This window comes from Xenopus tropicalis, chromosome 7 (genome assembly GCF_000004195.4).
Source record: "Xenopus tropicalis strain Nigerian chromosome 7, UCB_Xtro_10.0, whole genome shotgun sequence".
Lineage (NCBI taxonomy): Eukaryota > Metazoa > Chordata > Amphibia > Anura > Pipidae > Xenopus > Xenopus tropicalis.
In genome coordinates this window covers 130,420,694-130,438,969 of record NC_030683.2, presented here as the reverse complement: position 1 = coordinate 130,438,969, position 18,276 = coordinate 130,420,694, and the positions used below count along the sequence as shown (strand labels likewise).

The following is an 18,276-nucleotide window of genomic DNA, read 5'->3' as shown; positions in this document are numbered from 1 at the left end:
TTAGCTGAAAGCAGTTCTAATGTGTAGCGCTGGCTGAAAGCTCAGACTCAGGCACACTTTACTGCTGCGCTGCAAGTTGGAGTGATATCCCCCCCCCTCACCCCCAGCAGCCGATCAGCAGAACAATGGGAAGGGAGCAAGATAGCAGCTCCCAGTAGGTATCAGAATAGCACTCAATAGTAAGAAATCCAAGTCCGGCTTGGGACTCCTCCAGTTACATGGGAGTAGGAGAAACAATAGGTTAGCTGAAAGCAGTTCTAATGTGTAGCGCTGGCTGAAAGCTCAGACTCAGGCACACTTTACTGCTGCGCTGCAAGTTGGAGTGATATCCCCCCCCCTCACCCCCAGCAGCCGATCAGCAGAACAATGGGAAGGGAGCAAGATAGCAGCTCCCAGTAGGTATCAGAATAGCACTCAATAGTAAGAAATCCAAGTCCGGCTTGGGACTCCTCCAGTTACATGGGAGTAGGAGAAACAATAGGTTAGCTGAAAGCAGTTCTAATGTGTAGCGCTGGCTGAAAGCTCAGACTCAGGCACAAGGCACTGAGATGGCGCCTACACACCAATATTACGGCTACAAATACATTTGTTGGTTGAAGAATAAAAGGTTAAATGGCAGAGGGAATTATTTGCTGTGTAACAGTGTCATTTAGAAATAAAATGTACCCCATAAAAATTATGGCAGTGTCCCTTTAAGGCTGAGATGGCTTGTACAAGCCCAGGGGCTATGAGGCTGATGGGAGAGGGATGCGGTAACCGCCCAAACATGTGGAAGCGTGAGAGCCCCCTGACGCTACATGGAGACTGAGCTCATGAAGAAACATTACACCTGTCTAACAAGCAGGGAACGGACCACCATGGAGCAGAGGTTTAAAGCATAAATTCCTATAGAACTGCGGTGCTAGAGCAGAATCAGAACCCCCACCTAAATCCCCTGCACCCACTCAGTTGGAACAGGCACCCTGGAGCCCAGGGAGATGCTGCTACACTGATTGCGTAGGTTGTTTCTGTTTGCCCATCTGGCAGCTCGTATAGGGACCTTGCCAGTCTCCTCGCAGCAGCTGTTAGTAACATTCCTCGCCCGTTCCCCACGCCAGCAACCTGGCAGCTGAATGCTGTTCCCACCGGGTCTCGGCCGACCACCCCACTGGAATGTCCTAACTCGGAATGAGTCACTGGCAGACAGGAATATGCAGTTTGTATCTCTGCGAAATGCATGTTAGGAGTCCCCTGTAAACATGTATACAGTCTTTAAAGGGGAACTAAACCCTGCGGCCCAGCGCGGCTCAACCAAACGTTACTCAGCTGTTGCCGGACTACAAATCCCAGAATAATGTAACATATAATGAAGGGTGAGGCATGCTGGGAGCTGTAGTCCAGCAACATCAGGGCTGTATTCTTAAAGCAATATTGCCCAATAAAACTGCATTAAAATGCAAGAAATCCCCCAATGAGAATCCCAGCTGATGTGAGTAAATCCGGCTCCCTGTTCTCTGTTCCTGCAATTGGAGTTGGGAGCAATAAGCACAGTTTCCCAGCACTGAACAAGTCTGTCCCTTTATCCCCATGTCTGATTCCTGTGCCATATAATGAGGGGAAAATGCCATCATTATCTCTATATGTAAGGTACCAGCAAGGGGCCTGACACAGGGAATCAGCATTCTCATTGGTCACTTCTCTTGCACTTACAGTCACATTGTTGCTCAGTAGAATTCTCATTGGGCAATTTCCTTGCATCTAGAATTACGACTATAGCAACACTAGGGGGCGCAGTGGGGCAGCGTTATGGTTGGGTTTATATCCCCTTTAAAGAAACACTATAATACAAGAAACTGGTGCAGAAGGGAACATGGGTATCCACAGTTTCCTTTTTCATGCTATGACTTGCCCTTTAATAATTGGTTGATTTATATAGGATTTAGGAAACCGTTGTGCAATTTGTAAATTGTATTAATAAAAAGGTATCCAACGGATGTCTTCAGCTTTCTCATTGTGCTCATTATTTCCCGGGTGTATTTTCTTTTCTTTTCTTTTTCTCCAGGTCTGGTTCAGCAACCGCAGGGCACGTTGGCGCAAACAGGCAGGAGCCAATCAGCTAGCAGCATTTAACCACTTGCTCCCTGGAGGTTTCCCTCCCACTGGGATGCCAGCACTGCCTCCCTATCAGCTCCCGGAGTCATCCTACTCGGCAGCGAGCCTCGGCCAAGGTCAGTACCCATTTGATGGGCCATTATTTACAACCATTTCCTATTTAGGATTACCCAATGGCACATACTTTGTATGAAAATGGTTTATTCCCTCCTTAGTTCTATTGGGCCAGTGGCACCCTGGGAGTTTTGGTCCCTGCAGTCCCTTCAAGGTGACTGGGAAACCCTTGCTCTGTGACACTTGGGGGCCCATTTACTAACCACTGATTTTTTCTTTTCTTTTTATTTTTTGTAAAACTTGAATCAAATTTTTAGTGCAAAAAGTCGCAAAGAAAAACTGCTGTGATTTTTTAGAGATTTACTATGCGTCTTAACGGCTAAAAATCCAAATCCGACAATTCGTCAGGTTAAACTTGCCTGAGTTCATGTAGAAGCAAATGGCGGAGGCCCCTCCCCTTTCCGTTACATTCTTTCCTTTCTCTCAAAACGTTACAGATTTTGCTGGGTATTGTCCAAAAATTCGACAATTTGATAAATTCCGGATTTTCGCAGCGACGATTCAAAAAAGTCAAGTTTTTTACGGTTTTTCTCGCAGTGACTTTTTTTTTAGTAAACATTAGACATTCGGGAAAACAAGTTTAGTTGAGAAATTATGGAGTTTTAGTTAATTTGCCCCTTATCTTGTTTAAACCATTCACCGTTGGCGCTACAGATTTACCCTGAGCTCCGCCTTGTGCTTTTTCTTACAGATGGAGGAAGCACAGTTCATAGGCCCCAACCTCTACCTCCCTCTTCCATGCACCAGGGAGGCCTTTCCGCCGCAACTGCCGACGCGGGTTCCGCCTACGGCGCCAGGCACAGCTTCTCCAGCTACTCAGACAGTTTTATCAACCCAGGAGGGCCTTCCAATCACATGAACCCCGTCAGTAATGGGCTTTCCCCGCAGGTAAGGAAATACCGCCATATTGCTTTTGTATCACAGTGTAAAGGAAATGGGCAAAGTGTTTAAAGATGGCCGTACGTCACATGTATTCTGTAAATAGAACAGCATACTTACGTTCCTGGCAGTTTTACCTCTGTGACCATGATTGTGCTTTTTCAGTAATGGTCCGGGCTGATAAGGGGCCTAATCTTATAGAAAACATGTATCCAGCTAATACTATATATATATAGTTATTGTTTATATATAGTTTAACAAGGACAGCACTCCTAGGATTTAAAGAATTGTGAGCAAAATGTAAATGCAAAAATAGAAAGGTTTATTGCTCATTATATATATATATTGAGAGAGAGAAATTCTGTGGGTGCCCAGATCCAAAAAATGTAATACATACACTGAAAGTGGTGCGCACCCCAAATATCCATGTTTTTATTTCCCCAAGAAACACGGATATTTGGGGTGCGCACCACTTTCAGTGTATGTATTACATTTTTTGGATCTGGGCACCCACAGAATTTCTCTCTCTCAATATATATATATATAATGAGTAATAAACCTTTCTATTTTTGCATTTACATTTTGCAATGTGTGTATATATATATATATATATTAACAATATATCTACAATAAAAAATTTTTGATAAAACGTTGAAGGGTGTGCTGGCCACAGATGATTATTTTCTATACAGACATAATTTTGGCTAAGCACCCCGCAGAATATTGAGCCTTGGAGTGCGGACACCATTTGGATTGAAATATATATATATAAATATAATAGAAAGAGTGCTGCACACACAGGGGCTTGATGCAAAAGAAAAAGTGTTTTTATTCCAACGTTTCAAGCACGACCAGTGCTCCTCAGAGACAAACCTGAGGAAGAGCACTTGTCATGCTCGAAACATTGGAACTTTTTCAATTAAAACACTTTTTCTTTAGCATCAAGCCCCTGTGTGTGCAGAACTCTTTCTATTATATTTTTGACCTGCACCAAGGGCATTTGGACTTGTACAGGGTGTTCTCCTCTCTGTGTACTATATATATATATTATACATATATACTTGAAGGAAAGACGGGCCGCTCCACACAGGACTTATAGTAAGCAGAAATTATTTATTGAAGCAAATAACAGAGACTAAGGGGCACATTTACTCCGAGCGTTCGTTTGATATGTCCAATGGTATTTTCCGCGACTTTTCCATGCCTTGCGCCACTTTTTCCGTATTTTTAGTGCGAAAAAAACGGCTCGGTTTCGTTTCCAATCCGAATTTTTCCCATTCGGAATTCGAACTCGTGTTTTGATATCAACAAGAGGATCAATCAATCAAATAGGGATGCACTGAATCTGCTATTTTCACATTCGGCCGGACCCCGATTCCTTTGTAAAGGAATATATATATATATATATAGTATTAGCAGATCAAATGAAAGTATACGCCGCAAGTTTGATGACTTTATTATAGTAAAATGTTGGCGTTCGAAGCAGAAGCCCATTGGCTCCCATTGAGCTGTATATAAAGTGAGCGGCTTGTGCCTACTCGCCCGCCTATTCCCTCTTCTCTCCCCGCCGCGTTTCTTTCTCTCCGATGGCGATGTGCTTATAATAAGCATTAAAAATGAGGCTTGCTGGGCGCGGGAGGGGAACTGCAAGGGATGTTAAATACTACAAAATTAGTGAAAAAAAAAAAAAAACTGATGCAAATCATTGGTAAAGGGAAAATGATGTGCAATTACCCAGCGATATTGGGCAGCTCGGCCCACCCTCGACCAACAAGATCTCATTAACAAGCAGAAAATAAGATTGAAATGGTGTGTAAAAGAGCTGAGAAATGAATTTCAATGCTGCATTTGTCCACAATTACCCCCTCGTTCACACATATTTTATTGCAATTTTTTTATTCTTCTTAATCTTTCCATCCCTCAAAGCAGATTGGAGACATCCCGGCATTACAGAGGCTGAGGGAGAGCATTAAGGATTTGTTTCCCTCTCTCGCCTCTCTGTCTCGCTGCTGCGCGGGGGTAACGGAGCCCCCATTGGGATCACAGGGCAGTGGGGATGTAAGGGTTACTGCCTGCTCGCTGCTTTGTAGCGCTCTGATTGGTCAGAGCATGATAATTCTCATTACTCGCTAACACTTAATTATGGAGAAAGAACAGCTTTATCCTGGTTTTGGATTCACAGCAAATTGTGCTTCTTATTATTATTATTAATAATAATAATAATCATAATATCATAACAACAATAATAATAATCCATGAATTTGAGTTAACTTTTAGTATGATGTAGAGAGTGATATTCCGAGACAGCTTGCAATTGGTCTTCATTTTTTATAACTGGTAGTTTTTAGTGTATTTTACTTTTTGTTTCACAGCTCTCCAGTATGGAATTTCAGCAGTGATAAAACTGGAGCCTCACAGAGCAATAGGGTTTGGCTGCCGGGGTCAGTGACCCCCATTTGAGAGCTGCAAAGAGGCAGAAGAAGAAGGAAAATAATTCATAAAAGATAAAAAATGAAGACCAAAAGTTGCTTAGAATTGGCCATTCTATAACATATTAAAGCTAACTTGAAGGTGAACCTCCCCTTTAATATGCAGCGGATGTCTAATTTTCTAATTTTACTCCTGCTGTAGCCTTTATCCATCAGTCACTGCCCCAGTGAGCTTACAATCTAAGGCCCCTATCCCATTCCCATCAGCCCCTGCCCCAGTGAGCTTACAATCTAAGGTCCCTATCACATTCCCATCAGCCCCTGCCCCAGTGAGCTTACAATCTAAGGTCCCTATCCCATTCCCATCAGTCCCTGCCCCAGTGAGCTTACAATCTAAGGTCCCTATCCCATTCCCATCAGCCCCTGCCCCAGTGGAGCTTACAATCTAAGGCCCCTATCGCATTCCCATCAGTCCCTGCCCCAGTGAGCTTACAATCTAAGGTCCCTATCACATTCCCATCAGCCCCTGCCCCAGTGAGCTTACAATCTAAGGTCCCTATCACATTCCCATCAGCCCCTGCCCCAGTGAGCTTACAATCTAAGGTCCCTATCCCATTCCCATCAGCCCCTGCCCCAGTGAGCTTACAATCTAAGGTTCCTATCCCATTCCCATCAGTCCCTGCCCCAGTGAGCTTACAATCTAAGGTCCCTATCACATTCCCATCAGTCCCTGCCCCAGTGAGCTTACAATCTAAGGTCCCTATCCCATTCCCATCAGCCCCTGCCCAGTGAGCTTACAATCTAAGGTTCCTATCCCATTCCCATCAGTCCCTGCCCCAGTGAGCTTACAATCTAAGGTCCCTATCACATTCCCATCAGCCCCTGCCCCAGTGAGCTTACAATCTAAGGTTCCTATCCCATTCCCATCAGTCCCTGCCCCAGTGAGCTTACAATCTAAGGTCCCTATCACATTCCCCTCAGCTCCTGCCCCAGTGAGCTTACAATCTAATGTCCCTATCACATTCCCATCAGTCCCTGCCCCAGTGAGCTTACAATCTAAGGTCCCTATCACATTCCCATCAGTCCCTGCCCCAGTGAGCTTACAATCTAAGGTCCCTATCCCATTCCCATCAGTCCCTGCCCCAGTGAGCTTACAATCTAAGGTCCCTATCACATTCCCCTCAGCCCCTGCCCCAGTGAGCTTACAATCTAATGTCCCTATCACATTCCCATCAGTCCCTGCCCCAGTGAGCTTACAATCTAAGGTCCCTATCACATTCCCATCAGTCCCTGCCCCAGTGAGCTTACAATCTAAGGTCCCTATCCCATTCCCATCAGTCCCTGCCCCAGTGAGCTTACAATCTAAGGTCCCTATCCCATTCCCATCAGTCCCTGCCCCAGTGAGCTTACAATCTAAGGTCCCTATCCCATTCCCATCAGTCCCTGCCCCAGTGAGCTTACAATCTAAGGTCCCTATCACATTCCCATCAGTCCCTACCCCAGTGAGCTTACAATCTAAGGTCCCTATCACATTCCCATCAGTCCCTGCCCCAGTGAGCTTACAATCTAAGGCCCCTATCACATTCCCATCAGCCCCTGCCCCAGTGATTTACACTGTATTATTTCTGAATGTAGAGATATGATGAGCAGCTTTATTTCTGGGGATTTGGGGGGGGTAACAGTTTCTGCCCCCCCCCCATTTTTTTTCTGTACATTTTATTGGCAAGTTCCATATATCCTAAAGTTGACAGGATTGGCTCCCATCGCAGCGAGGGATATTGGATGGTTTCTGGGAGCCGCCACCTGCTGCCGTCCGTCAGGGCCATGGGGGGAGCAGAGAGGGGCATTAAAAGCCGCACATTCCATTACACGTGAGAAAAAGCAGAAATCATCTCTCAGTTGAGAGGCCAAAGCTGGGATTTTCTACTCTCCCCAGAGATGGGACAGAACTGAGAATTCCAGCCTGGCCTTGTCGCTCACTCAGTACAAAAAAATAAAACAATATATAGAATATTTATTCAGCGGCATTTCCTGTTAACCCCGTATGTGTCTGCCAAGTGACCCTCCCGTTACATCTCCAGCGCCGATACTGCGGGCGAGAAAATCTCAAAGAAAGTCGCTTTTTTACCGCCGGCAGAAAAAAATCATTACATAACCCCCCCCCCCTTTGCTCGGCCAATAAATGAGCGGCGGCGACTCGTTATTATGCATGGGGTGTGCGGCTTATATAATCACCTGTGCAGTTGAAAGGAGTATTTTATTCCTTCGCCCAAACTATAGTGAAACGCAAAATTAATTGATACGATGGGGAAAAAACGCCTTTTCCATGATATTTTCCCTGAAAGCCAAAAGCTCATCTCGGGGAAACAAAGAGACAGAGAATTAGAATAAAAGCCATGAAATTAGTCCCGTGAAACAAGTAACGATAGCGCCGTGACATTTATACACAGAGAGATGCACATAGTAACGCGTGGGGTACAGGGAAAAGCTCCGGCAGAACTGCAACTCCCACTTATATACATGATAGGGATATTATAAGCCCCCGAGGAGTTCCTTATAATATATAGTGAATAAAGTGCCCCCTATTGTAACATATAGGGATATTATAAGCCCCCGAGGAGTTCCTTATAATATATAGTGAATAAAGTGCCCCCTATTGTAACATATAGGGATATTATAAGCCCCCGAGGAGTTCCTTATAATATATAGTGAATAAAGTGCCCCCTATTGTAACATATAGGGATATTATAAGCCCCCGAGGGGTTCCTTATAATATATAGTGAATAAAGTGCCCCCTATTGTAACATATAGTGATATTATAAGTCCCCGAGGGGTTCCTTATAATATATAGTGAATAAAGTGCCCCCTATTGTAACATATAGTGATATTATAAGCCCCCGAGGGGTTCCTTATAATATATAGTGAATAAAGTGCCCCCTATTGTAACATATAGGGATATTATAAGTCACAGAGGAGTTCCTTATAATATATAGTGAATAAAGTGCCCCCTATTGTAACATATAGGGATATTATAAGTCACAGAGGAGTTCCTTATAATATATAGTGAATAAAGTGCCCCCTATTGTAACATATAGGGATATTATAAGTCCCAGAGGAGTTCCTTATAATATATAGTGAATAAAGTGCCCCCCTATTGTAACATATAGGGATATTATAAGTCCCAGAGGAGTTCCTTATAATACATAGTGAATAAAGTACCCCCTATTGTAACATATAGGGATATTATAAGCCCCAGAGGAGTTCCTTATAATATATAGTGAATAAAGTGCCCCCTATTGTAACATATAGGGATATTATAAGTCCCAGAGGAGTTCCTTATAATATATAGTGAATAAAGTGCCCCCTATTGTAACATATAGGGATATTATAAGCCCCCGAGGGGTTCCTTATAATATATAGTGAATAAAGTGCCCCCTATTGTAACATATAGGGATATTATAAGTCCCCGAGGAGTTCCTTATAATATATAGTGAATAAAGTGCCCCCTATTGTAACATATAGGGATATTATAAGTCACAGAGGAGTTCCTTATAATATATAGTGAATAAAGTGCCCCCTATTGTAACATATAGGGATATTATAAGCCCCAGAGGAGTTCCTTATAATATATAGTGAATAAAGTGCCCCCCTATTGTAACATATAGGGATATTATAAGTCCCAGAGGAGTTCCTTATAATATATAGTGAATAAAGTGCCCCCTATTGTAACATATAGGGATATTATAAGCCCCAGAGGAGTTCCTTATAATATATAGTGAATAAAGTTCCCCCTATTGTAACATATAGGGATATTATAAGTCCCAGAGGAGTTCCTTATAATATATAGTGAATAAAGTGCCCCCTATTGTAACATATAGGGATATTATAAGTCCCAGAGGAGTTCCTTATAATATATAGTGAATAAAGTTCCCCCTATTGTAACATATAGGGATATTATAAGTCCCAGAGGAGTTCCTTATAATATATAGTGAATAAAGTGCCCCCTATTGTAACATATAGGGATATTATAAGCCCCCGAGGGGTTCCTTATAATATATAGTGAATAAAGTACCCCCTATTGTAACATATAGGGATATTATAAGTCACAGAGGAGTTCCTTATAATATATAGTGAATAAAGTACCCCCTATTGTAACATATAGGGATATTATAAGTCACAGAGGAGTTCCATGACCATATAAAGGGACGAGGCTGAAGGCTGAGGGCTTTTATACAGGTCATGAAACTCCCAGGTGACTTACTACCTTATATTTTACTACAGGGGGTACTGTATTCATTATAACATACAAGGTTTTGTGAGTCATGTGACAGAAATGACATCACTAAGCTCCAGTTATAACTGATGACATCAGTCAGCACCGTTTATAAGGATATCATTTACAGTTTGGTCCCATAGGGAAGTGACCCAACTGTTTATTATATAAAGAGACAGATTCTATTCACCAGTAGATCCCAGTGGGGATCCCATTTTAGTTTATTTTTAGCATGTCATAGTTCTTGGCAACTTTTCAGTTGGTCTTTATTTTTATCCTCCATAGCTTTTGACTTCAGCCTCTTTTCAACCCCCTGCGATTTAAAACATTATCCAGTCGACAGGGTCACTGCTGCTCTGCGGGGCTATAATTTTATTCTTATTGCTACTCCTTTTATTCAGGCTCCTATTCATCTTCAGTTCTGTCACTCAGACTAAGGCTTTGTTGCCGGGGTAAGTAGGAACCTGGTAACCAGACAGCTGCTGAATTTACAAACTGCACTCGGAGGTGCTCAACAAAAAATAAATCATTCAAAAACGACAGAAATAAATGATTTTTCTGGAGTTTGACAACCTGGGTTGCCATTGGGGGATCTAGGTTGGACTTGAGTCCTGTCAGGGGTGTGGGGGTACACGGGTCCCTATTTAATTTATTCTATTTTATGACTCTGAAGGCAGCTAAGGTGATGGCCCCCACACCAAGATGCCACTGGGGCAGGTTACAAATATAGTACAGGTATGGGATCCGTTATCCGGAAACTCCAATTTACGGGATGACCATCTCCAGTTTTTAAAAAAATATTTTCTTTTCCTCTGCAATAAAAAGGTTCCTTGATTGTGCACTTGGTCCCAACTATATTGGGATATAATGAATCCTTTTTAAAGGCAAAATAACCCTATTGGGTTTAATTAACCTTTAAAGTAGACCTAAGGTATGGTGAGATCCCTTATCCGGAAACCCTCAGGGCCTAAGCGTTCTGGATAAGCGGTCCCATAGCTGTATAGTGTATATATAGTGTGTATTTAGTGTGTATGGGGGTTTATCTAACCCACCCAGGCAGTTTATATGTTTATACACCTGAGAATACCCACGTTTCTCTCCCTATATGTCGTCTTTATACAATTTACACACTGGCCTACATGTCGCTGATCCATTCGCCTACCCGCATACATGTAATTCCTGTACTTGTGCGTAAGTAGGGAAATCACCTAAAGGCAGCCGCGCCGCTACAACCGTAATCACTATTAATGAAAATTTTTTTAAAAAAAGAACTTTCATCTATCGTCTCCGGCCCATTTTTAACCCCGTCCTTTCCCGGCGGCCCACAATGCCCTGCGTTGGTATACAGAGGATTCCAAGAGTTTGGGAATCTCGGTATTTGGGGTTTCATATTTACCCCCCTTTCTCCCTCCTTCGCTATCACTTTCTCGCTTTTTTTTCCCCCCATTTCCTATTTGAAGCTTCTTCTTCGCTTGGGTTTATATTTTATTTTATTTATTTTTTTCTTGTGAACCGAGGGGATCAGGGGAGTCAGCAGAGCTCGGCTCTCTCCTTTGATCCATGTCCTGAGGCCGGCTTGGCAGCAAAGTAGCATGGAGACAAAACGACTGAGCCAAAGTGATTCCTGACAACTGTCTCCCAGAGATAAGGGAGCCGCTTTCTTCCTTGGATTTATTTATTTATTTTTTCATTTAATACCTCCTCTCCGTTTCCATAAAGCCACCGGCCGCAGCCAAGTAGTGCGGAGAGTTGGGTTCTCTCTAAGCTTCTCAGGTAGATTTCGCCCTCGCTGGTTCCGCAGAATCACCGCTGTTGTGTTTATCTGTTTATTTTTATTCATATGAGTGGGAGGAGCCATGATTGTTCACTTTAAAGGGGATATAAACCCAACCATAACGCTGCCCCACTGCGCCCCCTAGTGTTGCTATAGTCGTAATTCTAGATGCAAGGAAATTCCCCAATGAGAATTCTACTGAGCAACAATGTGAGTGTAAGTGCAAGAGAAGTGACCAATGAGAATGCTGATTCCCAGCACTGTGTCAGGCCCCTTGCTGGTACCTTACATATAGAGATAATGATGGCATTTTCCCCTCATTATATGGCACAGGAATCAGACATGGGGATAAAGGGACAGACTTGTTCAGTGCTGGGAAACTGTGCTTATTGCTCCCAACTCCAATTGCAGGAACAGAGAACAGGGAGCCGGATTTACTCACATCAGCTGGGATTCTCATTGGGGGATTTCTTGCATTTTAATGCAGTTTTATTGGGCAATATTGCTTTAAGAATACAGCCCTGATGTTGCTGGACTACAGCTCCCAGCATGCCTCACCCTTCATTATATGTTACATTATTCTGGGATTTGTAGTCCGGCAACAGCTGAGTAACGATTGGTTGCACCGCGCTGTGCTGCAGGGTTTAGTTCCCCTTTACTATTTTAATCTGTGTTTTTCTCTCTCAAATGGACCTTTCTGATGCTTGTAGGCCTTTCTGTTCTACCCTAAAACTTACCCTAGTGCTGCCATAGGCCAAAATCATGTAATTATCTCTTCTTATAGGTTGAAGCCCCTATGGACCCCCCTATGGGCAGCTAAATGCGGGGCTATTTGATGTTTCTACTTTCTAATCTGGGGGGGGGGGGGGGCTGCAGTCATCAAAAGAAAAATACAATACACCAATAATAATATAATATATATAACAGGTATAGGACCCGTTATCCAGAATGCTCAGGACCAAGGGCATTCCAGATAAGGGGTCTTTCCTTAATTTGGATCTCCATACCGTAAGTCTACAAAAAAATTAAAAAAAAACATTAAATAAACCCAATAGGATTGTTTTGCCCCAATAAGGGGTAATTATATCTTAGTTGGGATCAAGTACAGGTACTGTTTTATTATTACAGAGAAAAGGGAATCATTTAACCATTAAATAAACCCAATAGGGCTGTTCTGCCCCAATAAGGGGTAATTATATCTTAGTTGGGATCAAGTACAGGTACTGTTTTATTATTACAGAGAAAAGGGAATCATTTAACCATTAAATAAACCCAATAGGACTATTCTGCCCCCAATAAGGGGTAATTATATCTTAGTTGGGATCAAGTACAGGTACTGTTTTATTATTACAGAGAAAAGGGAATCATTTAACCATTAAATAAACCCAATAGGGCTGTTCTGCCCCAATAAGGGGTAATTATATCTTAGTTGGGATCAAGTACAGGTACTGTTTTATTATTACAGAGAAAAGGGAATCATTTAACCATTAAATAAACCCAATAGGGCTGTTCTGCCCCCAATAAGGGGTAATTATATCTTAGTTGGGATCAAGTACAGGTACTGTTTTATTATTACAGAGAAAAGGGAATCATTTAACCATTAAATAAACCCAATAGGGCTGTTCTGCCCCAATAAGGGGTAATTATATCTTAGTTGGGATCAAGTACAGGTACTGTTTTATTATTACAGAGAAAAGGGAATCATTTAACCATTAAATAAACCCAATAGGGCTGTTCTGCCCCCAATAAGGGGTAATTATATCTTAGTTGGGATCAAGTACAGGTACTGTTTTATTATTACAGAGAAAAGGGAATCATTTAACCATTAAATAAACCCAATAGGGCTGTTCTGCCCCAATAAGGGGTAATTATATCTTAGTTGGGATCAAGTACAGGTACTGTTTTATTATTACAGAGAAAAGGGAATCATTTAACCATTAAATAAACCCAATAGGGCTGTTCTGCCCCAATAAGGGGTAATTATATCTTAGTTGGGATCAAGTACAGGTACTTCTGTCCTATTAATTCACCTTCTGATGCCTGAAACAGTATAACATATTGTATAACGAATCTAGGAGAGTTCACCATACACGGGGCACAGGGATTTGCACAAGTAGTAGTGAGTACAGTGAGAGCAGGGAGATTTCTGCAGGGGGAAAGGTCACTTGGGTACAAGTGTTTGGCGTTAGTTCCAGATGCCACAATGACAGGTGTTACACTGGTGATAAATACCCGCTTCCCACGTGCGGCATAACTGGGGCAGAAAGGGAACCAGACGTCCTGGGATCATTTTGTTTCCAAGGAACTAATGAGCATTGTAATCCCCCGAACCTTATGAGCTGCCATATTGTGATCCAGCCTACCTTGTGCCTAAATATTCTGTGTATATAAGCAGGGGCTGTTCTTGAATGGCCTATTCCTAGCAACTTTGTAATTGGTCTTCATTCTTTCTTTTTTTTTAATGATTTTTGAATTATTTGCCTTCTTTGTCTACGTCTTTCCAGCTTTTACATAGGAGTCACTGACCCAAAAAACATTTTTTATTCCTTATCTTTTTATTTATCCCCCCTCCTATTCATATTCCAGTCTCTCATTAACACCACTGTCTGGTTGCTAAGGTAAAACAAGACCCTAGCAACCAGATAGCACCTGAAATCCCAGACTGGAGAAAGCCGCTGATCGAAAAGCTAAATAGCTGAAAACTACAAAAAATGAAAACCAATTGCAAATTGAATATGAATGTTTACATCAGGGATCCCCAACCAGTGGCTCGGGGGGAACATGTTGCTCCCCAACCCCTTGGGTGTTGCTCTCAGTGCCCCCAGACCAGGGAGTTATTTTTGAATTCCTGACTTGGGGGCAAGTTTTGGTTGAATAAAAACAAGATTTCCTACCAAATAAAGCCCCCTGTAAGCTGATAGGGTGCATAGAGGCCCCTAATAGCCAATCACAGCCCTTATTTGGCTCCTCCATTAACTTTTATGGTGCTTGTGTTGCTCCCCAAGTCTTTTTACATTTGACTGTGGCTTACGAGTAAGAAAGGTTGGGGACCCTGGTCTACATCATACTAAACATTAATTTCAAGGGGAACAACCCCTTTTAATTGGTGTTTATTTCAGCTGCTAGACCCCCAGTGACCACCAGGGGTGCTGTGACTATGGTAAAAAAAATGCAATTTGGGCTCAGTCCACTGTTATTTTTGGGGGTTCATAGTAATACTTTCCTTAGGGCCAAAAGACTGGTGGTTCTGCTTCTTTTGCCAGTTTGTTATTGCCCCTATCAGGGGCAGAAGGTTCCGGATAGGGCAGAAGATGGGACACGTGCGTAGGAAAGTGTCTCGCTTTCTCTTCGATGATCCACTTGGCAGCGGGCGAGTTAATATCCGAGCCAACTTCTCTATCAGCCTCATCTCCAAGTTGGGTTTATTAACTGCCCCTTATCAACTGCCAGCATCTCGCGGCTTCTGTTCTCGGCTAAAAGGAAAGCAAAACAAACCAAATAAAAAGTGTTTCTTGTTTTTATCTCCATGAAGAATCAGCGCCGGGCCGGGAGGAAAGCGCGTCTGTGCTGCAGCTGATGGATTTACCCTTCTGTGTTTGTTATGTGGTAGGAGCCAGGGGCGGAATTCGGCTAATTTTGCATCCGCTTTTATCCTGCTCCTTCTCACCGGCGGCTCTGCGCTCCGATAAGGGGATTAGTTACCGAGCTGAACAAGAAGGTGTTTGAGAGGGAGTGAGCTGGAAGGAAGATATTTGTTTCCCAAATAATGGAGGCATGTTTGTAAGTGAATGAGCACCCAGGAACCTCTTGTTCAGAGGCTGAGGGAGCCTGCAGGTCTCATCCGTGCTAACAAGGCACCCAAGCCAAGGGGTCATTCCCTACCCAAGCAAACCCCGAGCTGCGGCAGTGCCGGGGCCTCAAGTCATGGGCTTTTTATGTGCTGCCTACACTCCCGAGGTGCATTTATACCCTGTGTGTGCAGGTAGCCAGAGTAACAATACAGAAGAATTGCCACCAGTCTGTATAAAGGGGATATAAACCCAACCATAACGCTGCCCCACTGCGCCCCCTAGTGTTGCTATAGTCGTAATTCTAGATGCAAGGAAATTCCCCAATGAGAATTCTACTGAGCAACAATGTGACTGTAAGTGCAAGAGAAGTGACCAATGAGAATGCTGATTCCCTGTGTCAGGCCCCTTGCTGGTACCTTACATATAGAGATAATGATGGCATTTTCCCCTCATTATATGGCACAGGAATCAGACATGGGGATAAAGGGACAGACTTGTTCAGTGCTGGGAAACTGTGCTTATTGCTCCCAACTCCAATTGCAGGAACAGAGAACAGGGAGCCGGATTTACTCACATCAGCTGGGATTCTCATTGGGGGATTTCTTGCATTTTAATGCAGTTTTATTGGGCAATATTGCTTTAAGAATTCAGCCCTGATGTTGCTGGACTACAGCTCCCAGCATGCCTCACCCTTACATTATTCTGGGATTTGTAGTCCGGCAACAGCTGAGTAACGTTTGGTTGAGCCGCGCTGTGCCGCAGGGTTTAGTTCCCCTTTAACACAGGCCACTGACTGGTTTCCTTGGTAGTCAGGTGGACGGATTGTCAGCTCTATAGGCCAGTCTGTAGGGTGGGGGTGCATAGGCTGAGCAAATCCAAAGCTGGGGAGCTGGAATTCATCACTTACTCATTTAGATGGAGCTTTGTTTCATATAACGAATGATGAAAGGGACCGGCAGAATACATCCCAGCGAATGCTTAGCCGGCACTTATCGGCCTTATCTTCGGCAACATAAAACAATACTTTCAATCAAATGTTCAAAACAAATCAAAGGCACCGGATAATTCTGACCCAGGCAAACAAACTGCAGGAATACGTAACGCGAGTTGCTTAAAGGGGCCCATACACGTTACAATTCCCATCTTTGGTCACAGGAAAGATCACTCGAACCCTCCACTAACATCCGGGGCTGAATTGTCAGATATGGAGGTAGAAACAATAGGAATTCTACCCCTATCAGCCCTAAACGCTTGCTGTCCCGCCCAATCAATGAGACAGATATCGGTCGCCTTGTCAATCCACCATACACGGAATATCATACGAGACCTCGTTCCATACAATAATATCAGTGCGTGTATGGCCAACTTGCTTCTAAAAACTCTCCAGGGAGGCTTTACTTACCCTTTATATAAAATAACATGTATTTTTATACTTTCAAGGTCTTTCTCAAGCCAAGGCCGCCCCGGGCAATGAATAGGGCGAGCCCTAGCGTTGGTGGGTACGCTTGGCACACCGAAGGTTAATCCTCGGCAGTCGGTAGAAGAGTGAAGCTCTCTAAGGAGCTGGAATAGCGAGGAAGGGGCAGCCCCATCTGGTAGAGGAATCCAAGAGCACGGCTCCAGCTGAGAGCCATTTCACTATTTATTTACATGTAATTACTGCTAGGAGGTGCCGATATTAACACTGTCAAGAGTAATTTGCCCTGACATTTCTCCAGCAGCTCCCCCCTCCCTCCTCGCTTCTCCTCCGATCCCAGGCGGCCGCGGGATTCTCGGCAAAGTTGGTGCGGTGTGACTGACACACTCAGCTGAGCAGCGCCCCCTGGGCACGGAGGGGCAGTTACGCGGCACAGAGCCGGCGGGGCTAGCGGGCAGCTTTACCCAAACACACGTCTATGGCAGAATGTGCCCAAATTTATTGCGCTTTCTTGTTCCATATGATCTGTGGTTTCTGTCCATGCGTCAGATATTCTAGAAAGCAATAGAAGTTGCCAAAAACCGTAAGGAAATTCCCCAATGAGAATTCTACTGAGCAACAATGTGACTGTAAGTGCAAGAGAAGTGACCAATGAGAATGCTGATTCCCAGCACTGTGTCAGGCCCCTTGCTGGTACCTTACATATAGAGATAATGATGGCATTTTCCCCTCATTATATGGCACAGGAATCAGACATGGGGATAAAGGGACAGACTTGTTCAGTGCTGGGAAACTGTGCTTATTGCTCCCAACTCCAATTGCAGGAACAGAGAACAGGGAGCCGGATTTACTCACATCAGCTGGGATTCTCATTGGGGGATTTCTTGCATTTTAATGCAGTTTTATTGGGCAATATTGCTTTAAGAATACAGCCCTGATGTTGCTGGACTACAGCTCCCAGCATGCCTCACCCTTCATTATATGTTACATTATTCTGGGATTTGTAGTCCAGCAATGGCTAGTAATGTTTAGTTGAGCCGCGCTGTGCAGCAGGGTTTAGTTCCCCTTTAAAATACATAGGGGGCTTATGCAAAAAAAGGCACTAAGTTTGCCCAGGAGCAGTAACCCATAGCAACCAATCAGCAGGTACAATGTACTGATCACCTGTTTAAAAACAAACACCATATTGGTTGCTATGGGTTACTGCTCCTGGGCAGAAGGTAGTGCCTTTTATTACATATGGGGGATAGTTGAATGCTTTCTCTCACATAGAAGCAGTGGGGCAGTTATATTTAACCCCTTCCTTACTGCCACCCACCAGACTAAAGCAGATTTCTGCCTCCACTTGCACCTGACTTTACACTTGTACCACTAAATCCATTAATATTACCCTCTGGGGGGGCAAAAAGGTTTTCAAAACCCTTCAGCATCTGGCATTCCGTATACCCCAGCATGTATCCGCCAACAATCCTTCTGTCCTGGGTCAGTTTGGAACATTCCAGAGGTTT

The 18,276-nt window shown here is 43.5% G+C and overlaps 1 protein-coding gene across 4 annotated transcripts in view; it reads left to right on the top strand.

The window, feature by feature from the left end:
• Window positions 1-18,276, top strand: part of pax7 (paired box 7) — a 104,049-nt gene that overhangs the window by 68,914 nt on the left and 16,859 nt on the right. For all 4 annotated transcript variants that reach the window (XM_031906135.1, XM_031906133.1, XM_031906134.1 and 1 more), the window contains exons 6-7: window positions 2,042-2,207; window positions 2,897-3,093. In XM_031906135.1, the coding sequence (XP_031761995.1) occupies window positions 2,042-2,207; window positions 2,897-3,093 (363 nt within the window). The remainder of the gene's footprint in view (window positions 1-2,041; window positions 2,208-2,896; window positions 3,094-18,276) is intronic.